The sequence below is a fragment of the Trachurus trachurus genome (assembly GCF_905171665.1).
Source record: "Trachurus trachurus genome assembly, chromosome: 1".
NCBI classification, from domain to species: domain Eukaryota; kingdom Metazoa; phylum Chordata; class Actinopteri; order Carangiformes; family Carangidae; genus Trachurus; species Trachurus trachurus.
In genome coordinates, this window is record NC_139891.1 from 30,356,460 (window position 1) to 30,378,208 (window position 21,749).

At 42.2% G+C, this 21,749-nt stretch overlaps 1 protein-coding gene across 4 annotated transcripts; it reads left to right on the forward strand.

Annotated features, from left to right (window-relative positions):
* Positions 1-454: 454 nt before the first annotated feature.
* On the forward strand, positions 455-20,652 carry sun2 (Sad1 and UNC84 domain containing 2). Of its 4 annotated transcripts, XM_084000403.1 has the most exons (17): positions 455-774; positions 5,336-5,452; positions 10,815-10,923; positions 11,092-11,207; positions 12,310-12,699; positions 15,441-15,494; positions 15,689-15,760; positions 16,274-16,434; positions 16,780-16,830; positions 16,985-17,023; positions 17,774-17,968; positions 18,086-18,223; positions 18,411-18,507; positions 19,170-19,285; positions 19,444-19,617; positions 20,090-20,179; positions 20,372-20,652. In XM_084000403.1, the coding sequence occupies exons 2-17, from the start codon at positions 5,380-5,382 to the stop codon at positions 20,486-20,488; spliced, it is 1,992 nt and encodes a 663-aa protein (XP_083856529.1). In that variant the 5' UTR covers positions 455-774; positions 5,336-5,379; the 3' UTR covers positions 20,489-20,652. The 4 variants fall into 4 exon arrangements, with proteins under 4 accessions (XP_083856529.1, XP_083856531.1, XP_083856532.1 ...); XM_084000405.1 differs by lacking the exon at positions 5,336-5,452 and having other exon boundaries at positions 455-778; XM_084000406.1 differs by lacking the exon at positions 5,336-5,452.
* Positions 20,653-21,749: the final 1,097 nt, after the last annotated feature.

A 21,749-nucleotide genomic window follows, 5' to 3' on the forward strand; every position in this document is an offset into this window, starting at 1 on the left:
CGTGTACAAAATAGGAAGGTGTATGGGGGGTGCGGGGGGTGCGCGGCTCTCAGCTGTGTGCTATTTCCTGATGAAAATTTATTGTGGTGCTAATAAATGATAATAAAATAAAATAAGACAAAAATTAAACAAGCAATTTCCGTGGTTGTAGAGAGCAAAAAAAAAAGTGATTATTTGTGTAAAAAAATAAAAAATAAAATAAAATAATAATAATCCATTGAACAAATTTAGCATGTACGACCCTAAATAAATGAGAATACATGATATAGTAAATAGATTCTTAAATATAATGTGTTTTATAAAAGAGATATGCACAAAAATGGCCATATCTCTGGCTTGAATTATAAATCAGAGCTTTTATTTTGAAAACAAACACCGGAAGTACTACGTGTCTTCGTTCCGCGAGCTTTCCGAAGCTTCTGTCAACAGTAGCGACGGAAACCTCCGAGCTGTCACGATGACTAGCGTCCGCCCGTCCGTCCGCCTGGCTTCATCCCACACAACAGCCATGCCATCCAGCTCCAGACTTTCAACTTAATAAGGGGAATTCGTCCGTAATAAGTTGCTGTTTTTTGTTTGTTTGGGGATTTTTTTTCTTTTCTTTTTGCACTTTTTATTTAGTTTGGACGCCGGAGAGATGATGGTGTCTCTTTAAAACGACTCGGTGGTTTCTCGGTTACTACTTGTGCTGCTGCTGCGAACCGAAGAGGAGATCATCGTTTCCTGACAGTTTCAGTTCAACCGGCTGTTTTTGTTCAGACAACACACAGAGAGGTAAGTTAAGGACAGCAGAGTCCTGTCTGTTTATGTTTGATAAAAGGGCCACCCACATATTATTATTGTGACTTTATCAGGTTATGTTTTTATGTTTATACTTTATGGTTTTACTCTTGTTGTTGTTGTTGCCAGTTGACGGAAGACCGTTAGTTTGTGGCAGCTTGTTACGTCATATAAATACTTTCACAACACGTCGATATCTACATAAAATATAGGCCTATTGTTCAATGCATCAATTAAATGTTAAATGAGTCAGTAAAGTGTTGTTTTTGTAGAATACTTTTTGTACGTTTTCAAAATTGGCGTTGCCAACAGCAACAACTTTAAACAAAATCCCCTAAGCTAAACCAAACAAGCTAACTTACACTGTTGTGTAACTATAATTGCAGTGATAAACACAAAACAATATTATTTTAGTATGTTTTTTTCCTGTCTTTTATTCTCCTGCTAGCTTAAAAGTAGCTATTAATTGCACAGTGTGTTAGTTAGGAGTAAAACCAGCCCATGCTGTGTCATTAGGGCTTGTAATACTGACGTCATCATCCTGCAGCTGGTGAAGATGCTCTGCTAGGATAAACAGAGGGATAAAGAAACTAAGCAAATTGTTAATTATATGACTGTAATTCTGTCTTGAATGGCATCCAAGGGACACACAGGGGTCATTACAGGGCTTCAGAGGGTGTGTTCCTGAAAAGTGTATAACTAAACCTTAGGATGGGTGTATCTGAGAGGTTTGGAAAGCAACTTTGTTGGAATTTAATATTAATTAGTTTGGGATGAGACTTTTTTCTAATGCATTAGATTATAACGAAGGTCCACTAGATAAACTGAACTGCTAACTACAGCTACACTGTAACTGTTGTTTTTATTTAGCAAGACTAACATTAACTACAGTTATATTTAATCTACATCACAATACCAAACAATATTATTTTAGCTTTGTTTTTATATTTTATTCTCCTGTAGGCTGAAACTGTTTACTTGTCTACTACAGTCAGTGTGTTTGTTATGAGTAAACCAAGCCCATGCTGTGTCATTAGAGCTTGTAATACTGACGTCATCATCCTGCAGCTGGTGAAGATGCTCTGCTAGGATAAACAATAGAGGGATAAACTAGAGAAACTAAGCAAATTGTTAATTATTTGACTGTAATTTTGTCTTGAATGGCATCCAGGGACACACAGGGGTCATTTCAGGGCTTCAGAGGGTGTGTTCCTGAAAAGTGGGGTGTATAACTAAACCTAGGATGGGTGTATCTGAGAGGTTTGGAAAGCAACTTTGTTGGAAATTTAGTTTGGGATGAGACTTCTTTTTTTTAATGCATTAGATTTTTTTTTTTAAATCCACTAAGATAAACTGAACTGCTAACTATAGCTACACTGTAGGCTAACTGTTGTTTTTATTTAGCAAGACATATTTAATCTACATCACAACACCAAACAATATTATTTTAGCTTTGTTTTTATATTTTATTCTCCCGTAGGCTGAAACTGTTTACTTGTCTACTACAGTCGGTGTGTTTGTTATGAGTAAACCAAGCCGATGCTGTGTCATTAGAGCTTGTAATACAGTACGTCATCATCCTGCAGCTTGTGAAGATGCTCTGCTAGGAACAAATTGTCAATTATTTTACTGTAATTTGGTCTTAAATGGCATCCAGTGACACACAGGGGTCATTTCAGGGCTACAAGGTGTGGTGTATACCGGTCCGTAGCTGAACCTAGGATGGGTTTGTAAGCAAGTTTGTGGGAAATTCATATTTAATTAGTTTGGGATGATAAAAAAGTGCAAGAACACGTGTTTTTCTACAGTATATGAGCACACATGGTTCCCACAGCCCTGTAATATTTTTTTATTTTATCCATGAACTACCAATGAATAACACTGACATAAGGATGTTGTGGTTTAATTGGTTAATAAATTGTAAATCTAAACCTTGTAGGAAATAAAATGAGACGTTATTTAATCAGTTATAGCCAATTAAAACTTTAAGGGGAAGGCTGTAATCTGGTTTTGACTCAGGACGACTGAAAGCCTGCAGCATGCAGCCAGTCATTAGAGGGGACGGACAAACAGAGACTGAGAACGCAGTGTAAACATCTGGTTCGTGTTGATACAACCAGACCCTATTAGGTAGCTGCAGTGCATGGTGACTGTTGTAGTAGTTAGTGCTTCTCTCTCCAGTCCCCGTCTGTACTTCGCTCTGGGCCTCGGGGTGGTTTTGTCTGGAAGCCAGTGCCCACAGATGACTCAGCTGCTCTGTATGTCTGAGTCACATTACACCGGCACTGTCCTAAAGTTAGCCACAGCATTAAAACCCTCTGCCAAGACAGTTGTGGTTTGATGGAGACCGATTCCCGACCCGGCCGGCGGCATTCCTCTCATTGCCCACTCCTTCTTCCCACTGCTCTCCTTTTTATTTCCTCCCCTTTTACTCTTTCATTCCTGCACTTTTTTTCCTCTCTCTTTTCTCTTTACTCACTGAAAAGTCAAACTCCCTCCCTCGCTCGGCTTTTACACATTTTTCCCCTCACACATTCCCCTGTGTGTGTGTGTGTGTGTGTTGTTATTTCATGCCTTTGTCCAGGCTTTTTCATCTTTGTTGTTGTGCCGCCGCCCCGCTGTCTTTTCTCTACCTTTCTCCCCCAGCGGCTTTTTTTTTTGTCTCAATCTCTGTACATGTGCTCTCTGGCTATTTCTCTCGTTATCACCGCTCTGTTCTTGCGCTCCCGTGTCATTTTTTTCCTTCTTTGTCCGTGTCAGTGGTCAGGATGCTGAAACCGGCCCTGCCCTGAGCAAACACCTCCTCTATGTCCCAATCTCTGCTCCACTCAGAGTTTGAGAGTTTGATCCAGAGCAGGTTGCTGCCAGCAGCTCCCGACAGAGCTGAAGCAATGATCTGATTACCTGCTGAGACGATCCACAGAAAACTGGTCAACTATTTTGATCAATTTATCAGTATTTTTTTATTTTTGGAGCCAGTGGAAGGCAAACATCATGGTCGCTCCTTCTCCAACGTGAGGATTTACCGCTTCTTCGGTTTTCTATATTGGTTCTTTTGTCAAGTTTAAGTCCTATAGTTGATTGTTCATGAAAATAATTTAGTGAGTTGCAGCTCCAGCTAACACATGTTTGTACATTTGCGTTTGTGTGTGTGTGTGTGTACTGTTCCAGACGGTTGTAACTTCCTGTCACGGTGTCACCAGGATATATTTGTTTATAATAACATGAGTTCATTACCTGTGAATCCTGTGAGGGGATGTGAGATATGAAAGGGATCACACACAAACACACACAAACACACACACACACATAGGCAGCTCAGCGCGGTTCAGGAGACGAGTTTCACTCTTGAGTTTTGCCTTGACTTCACTTCCTGTGAGCAAATCGCTGAACATACCTGACACGCAAAGCTTGTGCCAGATGTTGTTGCTGCTGCCCTTCTCTGCCGCCGTCTTTTTAAAAGCCGGTTGGCAGCAGCAGCAGGTTAGATTTGGTGTTTTCACTGGGATGAGTAGTCGTAGTAGTAAGTGTCGCTGTGTGTGTGTGTATTGTCACATGATGATGTTACAGGGCTGGCGCCTCCCGTGCTGAATGAACAGCAGCGTATTGTCTCCGGCTGCACGTGACTCCCACAGGACCAGAGACAGGTTTCCCTCTCTCTGTTGCAGGATCGTTCCATGTTGTGGATGTTTGCCTGTTCATGGCTTAAGCCTTTTTCACACACACATGAGGAGACAGAGTCGTACAGTTTTAAGGCGAGACACTACAGGCAAAAATATTGTTTTGTTCATGCACTGATCGATTTTGAGATTTTGGGCTGTTTTGCTCCTTTATCATGTCTTCTTTCAGAATAGTGGAAAGAAATGGTAGAAAATCCACATTAAGGTGATTTTATTTTACTTCATTTAGTCTCTTTTGTCGGTAGATTTCTCCTAAACATGAGCTACTGTGACAAACTGTGCTGCGCCTGTTGTCTGACCCATGTCATGTCAGGTATCATTGTAAAGCTTTCTCTCTCTGCTGAACAATGATGTAGGCTCCAGAAACTGTCATTTTCTCCGTAACAGCAACAAATCGTAAAAGTACATTTGACAGTAACAATCTATGGAATTTTATAATACAAATCTTTAAAGGTCGTTTTCTCAAAATGAGTTTTTTCTGTGAACTAGAAATCTCCACTTCAGTAGCACCTTCAGTCACCAAACCTTCCTGTTTTATCCCTTTCTATATCCTGAATGTTTTTACAGAGGGGTTTGTTGATATCATTCACAGCCTGATTTATACAACATTTTATTCCTAAAAACATGGTGAAATTTGGTTGTTTTTTTTTAGGGCTGGTGACAGTATTTTCTCATTTACAGAGTGATAAAAAGATATAATCCCCTCTGTAAAAACTTTTGACTCTAATATGTCGGCAAAATAAAACAAGAATTTGTTTTTGAGGGTAAATTCACGCAAAATCGCTGATGCACGTTTTTGTCGGGGGCAGTTTTTCAGCATTTGCCTTGAAAACAACTCTGTCTCATAACGTTCCATTATTATCTCATATGTGCAGGTCACAACTTGCCCACCAGAGCGTTTTGGAGTTGTTGGATTGTGATGAGTATGATGAGAGAAACCAAGAAATCCCAAGAGCCTCCGTTGCATAACTCGGAGCAGCTCGTGGTAAAAGGTAACGAACCTACTGCTGTGACTATTGACCCTTTGCAGACACGTCACAATCATCACGTGACGCGAGAGGCGACGCCATGACGGACGGCAGAAAGCGCTCAGTGATGTACTGTCCATAGACTGTATGGGTGCTGTCCAACAATGTGACTCGATCACTTCACACTACAACCTCACAGCATTATCACTTATTTAAAATAGAATATCTACTCTACTCATCCGTTGCAATATTCTGTTTGTTTTTTTGTTATTCACCATAGAATATCTCAGTTTTCTGTGTTTGCTTTTCCACTGGTAGCTAATTCTCAAGCTAGTTAGCTTCAACTGTGTTTACATCGACTACACACACTAGATAAACTAACTTAAAACGGTATTGATGAAACCAGTTTTAAGAACCAATAATCGGTTCTTAGGCGGTGGAAAAGCAAAGAACCGGTGCTAGTCGGGCTCTGGCTCAGAACCAGCACTGGAACCAGCTCAGTGGAAAAGGAGGGGAAACCCTACAACCACGGTATGTCACAAAACTATAACGCGCCCCATTGATTTAAATTGACGTCCACTGTTTTTTTGCCGTCCATCATGGCGTCTGTATCTCCCGTGAGTGGAACGTGACGTCATGTGCAAAGGGTCAATAGAGAATATGGCAATGGGCCAAAATGTTGAACTATCCCTTTAATGTAAGTAATAAACTTGGGAGGTTTCATGGTGATATCTGTTTGTTTAAATGTTTACCCTATTCACCTGTAGTGTCTCACCTTATAAGACAAAGGATGCTTTCTCAGCCTCCAGTTGAACATCAAGGCTCTTGAAAGGCGTGCAGCTAATTTTACGTCACGTGCTGTTTTTAAACTGTAGAGTGAGTATGAGTGTTGAGGGTGAATGGGATGATTATAGCTATAGGAACAATAGACGCATGCATGGTGCTGTAAACATGTCTCTACAGTCTCTCAGCGAGAATAATTGTCAAGGAAGCAAAAAGGACCTGAGCTGGGAGTCCTGTGCTGGAGCGAGGTGGGTGGGGGTTGGTATGTTCAGGAGGAGAAGAGGGGTGGGGTGGGGGGTTGAAAACTGCTGCGCTAGGCTGCGCCGAGACGGCATTTAAAGTGGGAGGAAGGATTTGAGGGAATTAAAGTGCAAACTGCTCCCCTCTCTGCGCTCTTAGCTAAAGCCTCTTGACGCGCTGCGAGCAGAGAGAGAAAGAAAGAAAGAAAGAAAGAAGTGCTGCTGTGAACGGCCGGCGCTCTGGTGTTGCTGTGGAGCCAAAATATTTGTGGTTTTCTGTTTGTTTGTTTTGTGCTAGATTACACGGTCTGCAGGATGGTTTCCAAGCATGTTGTCGTTTTCTTTTAAAGAAACATACATCTTGTTCCAGGCCTGTGTCTGATAGCAGTGATACGTTATCTCTCTGCCATCTGTCAGTAGGAGACACTTCCTTCTTTCTTTAATCCCCCTCTGTCAAACTTGCTAAAGAAAATTAAAGAGTTAAAATTGGCTTCCTGCAAATGTCTCTTATCAATCAATTGCAGCTAATCCCACTGGGGCCTGTTATATTGAAAATCTCCTAGGATACCAGAGTCAGAGGGTAGTATGCAAATCGAAATGCTGAGAGAGCCACGCAGTCAATAATGATTGGGTAGACACGGTAAAAGTAATGAAGGTTACAGCAGCAACACAGCTACATTATCACTGTTCAGGTGCAGCAGAATGAAAATAATCATTAAATGAAGAAACAACGGTGATACAGAGCTCTGGAAAATTAACCCTTAGGGTTCCTCCAATTTGCGTCCTTTCGGGACCCTCGTGTCCAAAAATGGACACACACAAGAACTGCTTCTTAGTTTTACTCTATAAAATCATCGTATATTGATATATTTTTCTGCTTTTTTTCCAGCTCTGCTCAAGACTACCAAACATTCAATAATTTGGGGGAATTTTAACCCTTTAAATGCTAGTTTGGAGACTTAAAACTGGCATTTAAACGGTTAAAACTGCTAAAAAAATCAGCATATATCAATATTTTGTTCTGCTTTTTTTTTTTTTTATAAATCTCTCAAACCACTTAAGCTCTGCTCAAAACTACCAAATGTTCAATCATTTTCAGAATTCTTACCCTTTAAATGCCAGTTTGAAGACTTAAAACATTTAAGGCATTTAAAGGGTTAAAATTCTGAAAATTATTGAATGTTTGGTAGTTTTGAGCAGAGCTGAAGTGGTTTGAGAGATTTATGCAAAAAAAGCTGAAAAAAATATTGATGTATGATGAGCAGTTCTTTTGGTGCATCCATTTTTGGACACGAGGATCCCGAAAAGGTGAAAAAAGTGTTACCAGTGTATAAATGACCTGTAAGAGTAGCTGAAATCCATACCTTTAGCAAAATGATAAGCAAATCAAAAGAGAAAAATGGAAAAAATGTCCAACAACGGACAGAGGGACCCCTGAGGGTCAAGACAACACCTATTGATCGAGTGCAGCTGCTGCATAAACAACCAGTTTCACTATGTGTGTTTGTGTTTGGTTTGCAGTAAACAGCGAAGGCTTGAGCAAATGAGCACACATCTGTGTTGTTGTTACTTTTGTCTGTTTATAGTTTTGTTCACAGTGTTGAGACGTCGTGACCTCTTCACTCGTCGTGTTGTGGTTTACACAGAGCTCGAGGAGGAGGATTAAACGAATTAAACGACAAGACGTGCAGAGTTAACGTAGTAATGCAGAGCATGTTCACCTGACCTGCTCTTGTGTAATATCATTTTCACAAATTGAGAACCGTGAAGCCCCCACCACGCCCTGCAGACGAGGCAAAAGGAGGAGGTTTGTGCTGTCACACTGACTTCCTGTCTGTGAGTGTGTCGGGTACATACGGCCACAGCTTCCCCTTCTGTCATCTTCTGCCGCTCTTTTCAGTCGCATGGATTAGTCACCGCTCGACTGATAGAACAAACTTTCACCAGGTTGGTTCCTCTTCCAGTCTTTTTTTAAATCTCACTAGAGCAGGTGCAGGAAGGATTCAGGATACACTGTTAATTTACAAGAGCTAAAGTGCATTTGGTGCATTTTCTGGACTGGAGACGATAGCGGTGGTTTGTTGCATTTCTTCCTGATGTTGAACCTGTGTGTGTGTGCGCTCCCTGACGTCACAGTGTCATGACAACATGCATCCCACCCAGCCAGCACGTTAGAAAGTTATAGTTACAGTTTTGTCTTGCTTTCATTGTGTTTATGTTTTTTTTTTCCCAAAATATTTTTATTGAAAAGAATACAACACTTCCAGTTACAGAAATACAATTTACCTTTTCTTTTTTTATATGCATACTGTATGTACACAGTCACTATACAAATGAAAATGACCAAAAAGACAAAACAAGACAAAACAAAAACACTCAGCTCATCATGGCCAATCGGGTAGTACCTCTAAATTAGTGAAATAGGAAATAAAGGTGTGTATGTTTTTAAGTGTGAATGTAAGTGACTGCTATCTTTTTCATTTATTGTGCTGCAGCTGTCTCAGCGGGGACACTCTGACACTTTAAAAGAGGTTTTGTGTAATTTTCCTGGTTAAATCAAGATTAAAAAAAAAAAAGATCTTCATATCAATTTCTCACCAACTTTAACTCACATGAGCTGATCAGTGACATTCAGTAACAAAAGGATCTTTGGACTCGCTTATCTTTGTATAGTAATATCAACATGGATTAGTTTCAAACTTTTGTTGCATTTGGCATTTCATGTGCAGTAACAATAAACAGACGCTGTCAGAGTGATACATCACCCTGTCATGTGCTGTGACAACACTAAAAACACCATAACCCACTGCAGGAGTTTAGCAGCAGCAGCAGCACAAGTTAGTTAAGCTTGTGGAGCTGTGAGTGAGTTTATGCTGATTACCTGCACAGTACTGTAAGAGCACGTGCTGGACCAATCAGATCGCTCAGCTTTAACGCGTCTGTTACATAATCTTTGTGTTTCGAAAGTTAAACCTGGTGCAGACTTTCTAACAAACACGACCACCGTGGGATCAGGCCGCTCTCTCTCTCTCTCTCTCTCCTCATCACCGTCTGCAAAACTGTGATATTTGCATTCGTTTTCAGTATGCTGGGTCAGTGCAGGTACGCTGCCTGTGTGTGTGTGGTTGTGTTGTGTTGTTGTCTTTCTGCAGTGTTGTTTTTTTTTTTTACAACCCGTACTCTAAGCTTGTTAGTTCTTTTAGGCTTTTGCATACAGTAGTTTTTGTTTATTTGTTTGGATGTTGTGTGTATCTTTTTTATTCATTTACACCCTGTGAGTGTCAGTGAGTGTGAGAGCAGCAGAACGGCTCCTGTAGATTAGTTGGATTACAGGTGGCTGAGATTAACCACCAGAGCATCTGTCAAAGAGCTGCTGCTTTTTATTACGATATTGAATCAACCGTCGCTGACTGATGCCAACGCCGCCGCCGCTGCTGCACAAACTAATCAATAGTTAGTGAAACTGCTGCAGCTCCTAATTCAACTGTTGCTGTTTCTGTCGTTACTGCGACACTTTGACTCACTGTGCTACTGATACGTCTGTAACAGTTTTAGCTTCAGCGTCTACCACTTCCACCACATCCACTGTTATTATTTACTGTTACTAGTAGCAACAGCAGCGCTACTGATAAGATGTTGCCACTAAACAGTGTCTCCATCAGGCCGCAACAGGAGGTCGAACGCTGACTGGAAAATTCATCTGCAACCATTTTAATGCAGTTGATTAATCGTTGTCATAAAATTGCACAAGATTTGCACATTTCCTGAAATGTGAAAGTTTGTTGTTTTCTTGGTTTTATGTAACAGCAGCTTTTGGGCTGTTAATGAGACAGAGCGAGACATTTGATGAATCACTTGGGTCATAGGATACTGTAATGGTCTTTGTTCAGTTTTATAGACCAACTAATCTGCTAGAGCAACTAATCTAACTGAGAAATTAAGCAGCAGTTCATTTGAGAGCAACAGTAAGCGTTATTTGAAGCATTAGTCTGTGCTAATATTTAGTTTACCACCTCCTAACAAGCTTTACAGAGGAAAACCTGTTGTCTAAGAGAGTCATATTTTACATTTTTTGTTTGGTTGTGTGACTTTTTCACCAAATACCAAACTGTTTATCATCATTATGCTTGAATAAGCTTTCCTGTTCAGTGATGGTGTGTTGACAGGTGAAGTTCTGGTACTGCCAGACTTCACTCCATAAATCTGAAAGGAGGATGTTTATTGTACTGACCCCATCCTGGCAGCACACCAACCTGGAGCGTTTTCGTCTTTTTTTTTCTTTGTCTTTTTCTTTCTCATAATTTTTTTCACTAACCAGGAGTTTACTAAAATATCTTTAACCCACATCATTTTTTGTCTTTCAGTCATGTCCCGTAGAAGTTCACGCCTGGTGTCCGGTGGCTACTACAACTCAGACGAAGAATCTGACTCCAGCACTGTGACAAACATTTCCTACCGTGAAAACCCCGTTAAGTACGTAACTGTATGTGTGTGTGTGTGTGTGTGTGTGTTAAGCCTGAACTCTGGTCAGCAAGTCTGATTTGCAAACTATGTATTAAGCAATCTTCACCTCTCCTCCAATAATCCTTTCTCCTCCTGCGTGCTTGTGTTTGTGTTTGTGTTGCGGTTCATTTTCTGCAGGGTTTTCAAGAAGAAGTCGGGTAGGAAGGCCGGCTCCCGCACCTCCAGCAGAGCAAACAGCAATGCGAGTTCACCCAGCGTGGAGGACACACCCGTCACTGAAGGCCAGTCTGATGGTAAGATTTAAAAATAAAACACACACACACACATAACATCCTAACATCTGCTGTAGAGTGAAGAATGACATGATTTCCTGTCAACACAAAAGCAGTAAGAATAGCATGAAGGAAACACGGGTAGGGGGCAAAGGGTTGCATGCTGGGACATCTCTGAACTGAGCACCATGGCCCAGACTCTCCGATGTGAGGTTTTGCTGCTTTTGTCTGTTTCTGAGTGTTGGGCTGTTGGTAAAATGACCGATGCAAAGACATTTAAATGAGCTGTAAAAGACCGACTGTGATCTTTTTAAGTACGTTCTAATATTGTCTGTGCTTTGGTACCGCCCTGTGCCACTGGTTGGAGAGAGTATGTTTTCTGGTTGTGACCAGTTCAACAAAATATTTTACACTTGATTCATCAAGAGGCTTGAAAACATTGAAAAAGTTTTCCTATGACTCACAGGAAAAAGGCAAAGTTTGGAGAAAAGCCTCAAAGATTCATCAGACTGATCTAACGACACCGTGGTGCGTTAAGGGCTCCACACTTTAAACATAAATGTCTAACAGGGATGCACTGATTGTGACATTCTTGGCCGATACTGATACCTATGTTTAAAATAACAATTTGGCGGATGGCTGAAATTGGTACAGATGTTTTTTCTCTGCTGTTTATTCCTCTTAAGGCAACCAAGAAATCTTCATTTCTCACAAAAACCCATCATATTTGCTCACTTAACTTTAGCAAATTGGACGTGCACACCAACAAAAAGAGAAAAAAACGGCCTCTCCTCTGAGTCAGTACATTATGCCACTGAACAGATAAACATTGGCCACTGCCAAAGTTTACCAGTGGCCGTTGGCGGTCAATGAGGTGAATATCGGCCGATGATGTTCATGTGCATGAGTGCATCCCTAATGTCTCATAATAAAAAGATCATTAAATCCAAGTAATCAAACAGTTTACTGCAGCTGTTCCAGAGGTTGAAAAGGTTTAATAGTATAAGTGCTAATTGTATCTGCTAGAAGTTACTTAACCATAAGCCACTGACAGTGGTTTTGTAAGTTTTGGTGTAAAAGAAAATGTATTTGTGTTTATTTCTGCGTCTTTTCTGCCCCTCAGACCTGAGTCCTCCCTCGAGCCCCCAGTCGCAGCCCACCATGAGGACCGTGCCGTACATCTCCTCCACAGCCACCCCTCGGCCGCCCCTGACTCCGTCGTCGAGCCGTAGTGCGACGCCCACGTGCTGCCGGTCGGCGCCTACGGAGAAGACCTCGTACAGCGGATACACCGGACCGTACGGCTCCAGCAGGCTGGGACTACACCTGAGGCCCAACCACAAGGAGCTGAGTCTGAGCGGGGTGGACAGCTCGGGGTACTCGTCCTCCGAGGGGACGGGCAGGAGGCCCACGGGCGTCGCCAGCGGTAACAGCAGCAGGATGAGCGGCAGCAACGCAGCGCCCAGTCCTGGATACGGACGCAGGATCAGCACTGCCTTCTTCAATATGAAGGGTGAGCACGGCTGTGGTGTGTGTGTGTGTGTTTTAAAGTGAAGCTACATTTGTTTTCTGAGTTAATCACATCACATGTCTTAAAGGGATAGTTCAACATTTTGGCAAATTGGCCTATTGCCATAATCGTTATAGTCATAGCAGTAGGTTTGTTCCAACAACTCCAAAACGCTCAGGTGGACAAGTTGTGACCTGCACATTCACCACGCTATGAGATAACAGAACGTTTCCAGACAGAGTTGTTTAATGCCCTGTACACACTGTGCGATTTTGGCCGTCGCAGACGAAAGACGGCGGATCGTAGGAGAATCGTGGCGAAATCTTTGGTCGTAGCTCTAAATCGGCCGTCTTACGTCGCACAGTGAGACAGGCTCTACGACGGCCGTTGTCAGCGTCTTGCGACCAAAGACGACCTGCGATTAAATTCTGACAGTGTCAGAAAACTGCTACGACCTACGTCTACTAATCAGCTGATGGACGTCTATCAGTGGCGCAGCTGACAGGGACGAGCACTGATTTTCGAGTAAATAGTCATTAAATTAAAAAACGAATAGTTTAGCCTATCCTGTCATGTCTGGAGAGGTGTATATTCCTTTTTACTGTCGCAGAAAGAGGAGGAACATGGACAGACTCATACAGCCATCAGAAAAGTTGTGTGTGAAACTCTGTCCAAAAAAAAAAAAAAAAAACCCATGTGCGGACTATGATGAGAAGCGGTCGCCTACCGGAGAATATTGACGTGTTTACTTCGTCCTCGTTTAGATGTGCTCTCATTATGTGACGGTACTGCTGTGATGTTCTCTAGTACCAATACAGGCCGTGATTTCATTTTTAAATAACGGACAACTGGCGGTACTGCTCCACTGGTGCCGGTGACTTGTGTCTGTGTGTGAAGAGGGAGAGAGGGAGGGAGGGAGGGGGGGAGGAGGGGGAGCGGGCGACCTGCGATTCAGTAGAACGATCATCGTACAGTCTGCACACGTCAAAATTGACGTCGTAGCAAAGATTGTAAATTCCACGTCGCATAGTGTGTCATGCAACAGTCTTATAAGACTGCTAAAATCGCACAGTGTGTAGAGGGCATAAGAGGTAAATGCAGAGACTGCTTGTCGAAAAACTGCCCTCGACAGGAACACGCATCAGCGGTTTTGCATGAATTTACCTCTAAAACAACTCTGTCTGGTAACGTTCTGTTATTATCTCATAGCGTGGTGAATGTGCAGGTCACAACTTGTCCACCAGAGCGTTTGGGAGTTGTTGGATTGTGTATTTGATGAGTTTGATGAGGGAAAACAAGAAATCCCATTAGCCTCCGTAGCGTAGCTCTGAGCAGCTCGCAGCTCTGCTCCGCCGTTCTAAAAATAGCTTGCACCGACGATTAAGGGGCTGTGTCCACCAGACGCGCTTTCAGCTCTGACAGCGCTCTCAGCGCTGCTTTCCCAGCGCTTAGCGCTCTCTCTCTCCCTCGTCAGAATGCCGCTGTTGCTAGGTTACAAAACGAGTCCTCTGACACTTCCGTGTTCCTGCCTTGTTTAATGTAAACACTACAACGAGTGTCAGAAATACACAATAGCATTAGCGGCAGCTTTTGACATGGGCCCTGAGGTCGGCCTACCTTCAATACAAGTGATGGTCATGATATAAACCGAGCCACGTCTCCGGTTGTGTTGCTGTCGGTAACGTATGTCCCGCCCCTTCTTGATTCTGATTGGTCAGTGCGGGGAAAAGTGACATTGACGAGCGTAGCGCTGTTCTAAAAGTTGAACAGATTTCAACTCGAAGCGCTCTGAGCGCCGCGACAAAAAGAAGCAAGCGCCCAGGGCGTTTTACCGCCGAGGGCGCTGAGAGCTGTGAGCGCCCAACTCAATAGGGTTTGAATGTAAAATAGACGCCCAGAGCGCTGAAAACGCGTCTGGTGGACACAGCCCCTAAAGGTAACAAACCTACTGCTATGACTATAGGGTTTATGGCAATGGGCCAATTTGCCAAAATGTTGAACTATCCCTTTAACCATCCTGCCAATTTTGAATGCTAGAAAATTTTGTTTAGTAGGTGAAATTAGGTTTCAGTACTGTATATTTACACATTTTTTCACCTGTTGTCAGCAACCATACTCTATAGCTTATTTCATATGTTTACAATCAAATCTCGGATTTCGCTTAAAGGCCCCATGGCATGAAAAATGTGATTTTGGTTATTTTTTCGTGCTTGGGGAGGTCTCTGGGCCACGTATATACTGCCCCATGCATCAAATTGGTCATAAACGGAGAGACACACACCGCCCATTTGTAGGAACATTCTATTTGAGACGAGCAGATAGCACTTCCTCCTTTCTGTGATGTCACACACAAGGTAACTCCGCCCACCGTGACCAGTTGTTTTTTTTCAATTTGTATGAATGCAGCTTAGGTTTCAGTTACTTGCCTGTGATTGGCCCGACCACATGCCACTCTAAAACAGTCAGCCAATCAGAGGAGAGGTTCTCATTCTCTCTTCTGATTGGCCAAATGACCTGTGCCTGCTAGAGCTCCAGAAAGAGGCAACAGAAAGGGGCAATATAAACGATATTAAGCAGATCACAGGTACTCAAAACCAATGATACATTTTGTTAGGGATATCAGCAGGTAAATAAACCCAGAGAAAAGTGCACAGCATGGGGCCTTTAACACGATCTTTAATGTATCATTCTGTGCATCATGATTTATTCATATATTAACATTATTCATGAATATGTTTTTACAGACTCAGCCTCGTCGATGGCCGTGGCAGCGGAATCAAAAGTGATGACAGCTTTAGGTACGTCGAGTTGAAGTTTGTCCACATTACACCGGTGCTCACGCCTGTTCTCCTGGCGCTTGTTAAGTGGATTTACACAGGATTTACACAGTTCACATACATTCAGCTCTCACATGCCAGGAGGTTTGTTGTGTTTTCACAACCACCGGCTTAACACAATCCCCTCACAACGACTTCTCCTCTCGTCCCCACAGCCAACGCTTCGCTCAGCAGACACATGAAGAAGGCCTGTGTTGTGTTGCTCCTCCTCCTCCTCCTTCTTCTGTGTAAGTTGAATAGATTTAATGCCTTTTCACATTAAGGAGTGTTTCATTATGCTGTGCTTTCATTTTTACAGTCTTGTTTTCTGTGTTTCTTCATCAGAAAGAGATGATTTAAAGGAGATATAACTTGATGTAGCATTCACAAACCTGCAAGATTTCTTGAGTTTTAAAGATTTCTCTCTAGTTTTGTTTTTTTATAAGTGTAGATTTTATATTTCTAAAGACTAGCGTGAGTGACAGTGCCACCGCACCCACCCAGACACCTTAGATCAGGAGTATCTGGGGTTTCCCCCAGGAAGGTGGTTATTATAGTCGTAAGTGTCTGACTCATGCAGCAGCACTTCTTGGCCGCCTCGGCTCGTGTGCTGAGTTTTTCTGCACGCAGCTCCGCCTCACTGTGACTGAGGGACTCACAGAAAATGTCATTACAGGTTTCACATGAGAGGGCCTTTTGATCTGAAGGAGGTAGATGTTAGCTTTGTGCAGACTGAAATGTTCCTCCTGTTTTCTCTCCAGGTGTTTGGTTGCTCCTCCCCCTGTTGACCTCGTTCTTCTCCCGCACGAGCGTCACAAAGAACCAGACGCAGACCAAACCTAAGATTCAACCTGTCGTCCCCGTCCCCGCTCCTCCTCCTCCTGCTCCTCAACCCAGCATCGTGCATCACACACCTGTGGTGGTAGGGCTCCGCCGCACATCCTCCTGCTTGTGTTTGTTTGTGTGTGTGGGAGTGTGTGTTCGTACATGTTTGTTTGTGTGTATGTGTCTTGTCTCACTCATTTCAGATCCTCAGATTTCACCTTTGTTGTGTAAAGATGTTTTTCTTCATTTAGGGTCAGACTGCACATTTGGGGCTTTGATTCAGACTTTATGATGACAACAGAGCACAAAATGAAACATAACAACTTTAATGTTGAATACACAAAGTTCGCCCTGGGAAACACCTTGTTATTTTGAGGTTGTTTTCATGAAAAGTCTTTCTTCAGTGACCTCAGCAGTAACAAGAGTCCTTTTGTCCCGCCAGGATCCAGCTGTTGTGTCAGCTGCTGTGGAGGCCAACATGCAGCGTGTTTTGGTAAGAAACAGATCATCATCTGTTTTAAAATGTGATAATGTGGCCTGATTTCTACTCATGCACCACATCTAAGGCAGATTACTAAAACACAATGGTAGAAGAAGTTGAGCTGTCATTGCAAGTGTAACTCAAATGTGTGTGTGTTTGTCTGCAGGTGGAGCTGCAGCGGCAGCGGGACCAGCTGTTTGACCAGGTGAGACGATTTCTCTCTCTTTCCTCACTCTTTCCCTCAGATTCAACAAACTTGCTGCATGTGTGTTGAGGATGAAAACTGAGCTGTGCTGCAGTGACATCTAGTGGTGGTGACGGAGACGTGCAGCGATTTTATCAATGTCTATATTTTTAACCTTTATTTAACCAGATAAAAGACCCATTGAGATCAAGACCTCTTTCACAAGGGTGACCTGGCCAAGAAAGGCAGCAGCACACGTCTTAGTGAATAAAGACAGATAACAATGACAAAACAAACATTGAAATATAAAAGTGCAAGCAATCTGACAAATGAAGTGCAGAAGTTAAAGTTACAGTAACAGTTTAAGAACACAGGAACTGTTTAAAGGATTTCTGTTGTCGTTTTTTTAAGATAGAGCGAAAGGCTTCCAGTGAAATAAATTTAGATAATTTTAGTCACGTAGTTAGTTACTGTAGATAGTTTAGTTATATTTTGTTTGGTGTAACTTTTATAATTTGACAAAAATGTTCTTAAATTACAATCACTGACATTTACATGACTGCCTGTACTCAACAATTCTTACATTTTAAACATAATTTCCTCTGATCTGATTTTGTAAAATTTTGAATTTAAGAAAAACAGTCCTTAGCCATGAAAAAAATCTGTCGATGTAAATTAACAATAAGAAAGTGAAATAGGTTGAATTAACCTTTTGTTTGTGACCCTGAGTCGGTCCTGACACCACCACCTCTCTGTCTCTCTGTCCCTCAGGTGCAGGAGCAGATGAAGCAGGACGTGCAGCGAGTGAAGTCGAGGCTGGAGACCGTGAACTCAGAGAGTCGTCTGCGCCTGGAGCAGGAGGTGGCCGGTCTGGGCCGACAGATGGAGGACTATCAGAGCGACAGCCGCTCCTCTGCTGCGGCACTCATCCTCAGGATCCAGGCGCTGGAGGCCCAGAACGCCCAGGTACTGGTTTTGTTCTGGTTCTGGTGGTTTTGGTCTTCTTTGTCCTTCCTCTAAGCTTGTCGGCTCTGTGTGGTGACGATGATGATGACGACCATGTGACTGCCTCTTGTCCTGTAGCTGGTCCAGGAGCTGTCGTCCATCCAGATGTTGCCTCCCCCAGCCCCGAGTCCTGATCCCAGCCCGGCCCCCGTCCAGAACCAGCTGACCCCGGAGCTGCAACTGGCCATGGAGAAGTGGCTCAGCGACCGCATCAAGGTCGGTGCAGAGACACGTTAACACAACTTATATGAACATTAGGGTGTTCTGTACCGGTTTTGGATCAGAATAATGTGTTTTTATCTGATCCAGGTTCAGTTGAATGCATTGGTGTATATACTGTATTTATATTTCTGTCAGTACAAATCTGTACTTACTGTATGTGCTGTGTGTGACTGTGTTTCAGGAGCACGATGCGTTCAGGCTCAGTGACGGAGGCAGCGTCACAGACTTCGGGCGTCCGATGGCTGACAAGATGGCCGACTTCGCCCTGGAGACTCAGGGTGAGAAACATCATCATGTTGCTGTCACTAGGTTTTAGTTTGTAACGCTGTACTACGGGTTAAACAGGGTATCCGCGGGGTCTTGAAAAGTATTAAAAGGTGATAAATCAATTTTGGGAAAATTAAGACCCTTAAAAAGTATTAAAAAGTCTTTTCATGACTTTATAAAGTCTTACATTTTGAAGGTATTTTTTTCTGAATTAGTTGTCCAAGAGTTTGAGTCCTAAAAACATTGTAAAAGTGTGTGAATTTATACATTTATACATTTTATTAAAAAACAAAGATGAACCGGTACATAAAAAAGAAAAGAAGATTGTTGTTTTTGTTTTTTGAGTTGAGCAATGTTTTTTGTTTAGTTTTTTGATAAACTTTGCCTTTGATTTATTATCCCAGCCTATTTTGAATTCTGTTGTATCATAGTGGTCTAGAGTCTTTATCACAAACTAAAACTGTTACGTTAAAAGTGTCACTGATGTAAATGGTTACAGCTTGAAGTGGCTGTGAGGTATTGAAAAATATTGAGAAGGTATTGAAAAAGTCTCAAAAAGGTATTAGAATTAACTTCAAGATTCCTGTATATACGCTGTTAAAGTTAGTAGCAGTAACTGTTCATTTGTCCGCTGGTTAAACTCCAAATTGATTATTTCCGATCATCTTCACAGGCGCCAGTGTGATCAGCACCAGGTGTTCGGAGACGTACCGTATTCGCTCAGCGTGTGTGACCCTGTTTGGCTTCCCCCTGTGGTATCCGTCTGAAAGCCCACGCACCGTCATCCAGGTATCATCATCGTCATCATCACCTCCTCCCTCTCTGTTTTCTATGTATCTGTCCTTCCTGTTCAAGTCCTCATCAACTCAATAGACGATTATTACCTGTTTTGTTCTCCTAACTGTGTCTCCTCCCTCTCTCCTTCCCTCCTCCCTCCCTCTCTCCAGGGTTACCCAGTGTTGCTCCCCGGGAAGTGTTGGGCGTTCCACGGTGTCCAGGGAACCCTCGTCATCTCTCTGTCTCATCCCATCACCATAACCCACGTGACGCTGGACCACCTGCCGCGCTACAACTCGCCCACCGGCCGCATCGACTCCGCGCTAAAAGAGTTTGAAGTTTACGTGAGTCCTCCCGTTACAAAAACACTGAATGACACGCTGTGACTCGTTTACTATTCAAAACTGCCTCAACTCTTTATTTACAGATTCATTAAGAAGTCGTAAAAACACTGACATCAGTTTCAGCAGCTTTTAAAATTCCAACCACATCTCCCAGATACTGTATTTAATCTGCCATTAAACATTTTGTAAAATATTGACTGTGGCCTGTAGCCAGTTGGCTCATATAGATGCATTTTATAGTTGTTATTAATGCAAAATTGTAATTTGCGAGGTTTTTAGAGACTTTTCATTGCATGAATTTGACTCCAGGCTCCGCTGCTTTTTCTTTCAGTCAGAATCGCTGTGTTAATAAATGTAACTGTGTCAGAGGACGGAGCTGCAGAGGTTTTATCAGTCTGTGATTAAAGCTTAGAGACTCCAGTAGTTTCCACTCTGACACTGTGATTTCTCTCCCTCTCTCTCTCTTTCCCAGGGAATGAAGAACGACACGGAGGAGGGGACGCTGCTGGGGACGTTCACCTACGACGAGCAGGGAGAGCCGACGCAGACGTTTAAGCTTCCAGTAAGTTCAAATGAAGAAAATCTGAACATGATATTTACAGAATAACACCGACTTCCTGTTCTATATAAAAGGTCTGAGGTCAGCGTGAACTGTTGTCGTTCCTGTTACATCTTCAGCAGACTCTCATTTCATTTTCATCTGTGAACTCTCTCACTAATTTTATCTCTCTGTCTTTGTTTTTCCGTCCTGCAGAGCCCGAGTGACGAGGTTTACAGAGTGGTGGAGCTCCGTGTCCTCAGTAACTGGGGTCACGTCGAATACACGTGTCTCTACCGCTTCCGTGTGCACGGGAAGATGGCCGACACATGAGCCGCGCCGAGCGAGGAAGTACGCGTATGACATTAGTTGTTGTTGTCGACTCCTGTGTCGGCTGGTTTTGCCGTGTTTTTGGACAGTCAGAGGTGTTTTCATGCACACGTCGAGGTGCAGACTTGAATCTACAGAATGAAGTGTTTGTAAAAAAAAAACAACAACCAAAATATCTACCCAGTAAAATCTTTTGGAGGCGTGGAGTTCTGGGAACTTTATGCTTTCAGTGTTACGAGCGTGCCACAAAATAATCTTTTGTTGTTTTAATAATTTTTTTTGCTATTTATCGTGTTTTTTTCCTGCTCTGTCCAGTGCACAGTCCCAGAAAAACACACCTTTCTTTCCATTTTACCGCTCAGCTCAGTGTTCAATTCAATTCAAACTTTATTTATAAACAGACTCAGTGCGTTTTTTTTCTATTTACAATACAGTTCGAACAAATAATCAATCGCAAAGTGCAAGTGCAGAAGATGGTACATGTCAATCACATATATTTCAACACACACACATGAGCACACACCTACACAACCACACACGTAACTCAACCGAACGCTTCGTTAAAAAGAAAAGTCTTTAATCTGTTTTTAAAAATGGCTTCTGATGTGTTAAACACAGTCAAAGCTTTGTTTTAAGTAGCTCTGTCCATTTGTAGAGTGGACACTACATTTCAATCAGAGCTGTAATTAATAAGGATGTTCATTACTGAACACCTGACAATTTTATTCTCAATTAACTAATGAACCGTTTAATTGAAACAAGATTACAAAATGTATAAAATCTAAAATGTCCAATCTTGAAATATATTCTTTTTGTCTGACCTTTGGCTAAAAATCATAGCGACAAAGAGAAGTGTTAAATGTTTATAGTCGAGAAGCTGAAACTGTTTTTATTTTTACATTACAACATAACAATGATTTGTTTATCAGACTTGTTGCCTAAACATCTGTTCATGAACAGCAGCTCTGATTTCAGTATTTCATATTTTTACAAAACTAGACTCCACTTTGTTTCCTTTAACCTGAACTGGCTGAAAAAGCTGTTACGCCATTTTTTTTTTTTTTTACAGGACATTTCTCTGATTCTGTTTTCACCAAGTGGAAGTTTTTAATCAGTGTTGTTGTTTTTTTAATCCTACAGAAGGTAACGTGCAGCTTTGTAACATGTCATTTGTTTTCTCTGATCAGCTGTTATTTTATTACTCATATACTTGAAATACTTGAAAAGCTCTTCTTCTTCCTCCTCTAACCTCTCTGACAGGCAT

What these genes read in the sequence shown, in the direction of transcription:
- sun2 (XM_084000403.1), top strand. Translation starts at nt 5,380, where the DNA reads ATGAGTATGATGAGAGAAACCAAGAAATCCCAAGAGCCTCCGTTGCAT. An exon ending in CACTGAAGGCCAGTCTGATG is followed by an intron (nt 11,208 to 12,309) that starts GTAAGATTTAAA and finishes TCTGCCCCTCAG; the next exon opens with ACCTGAGTCCTCCCTCGAGC. An exon ending in TAAAAGAGTTTGAAGTTTAC is followed by an intron (nt 19,618 to 20,089) that starts GTGAGTCCTCCC and finishes TCTCTTTCCCAG; the next exon opens with GGAATGAAGAACGACACGGA.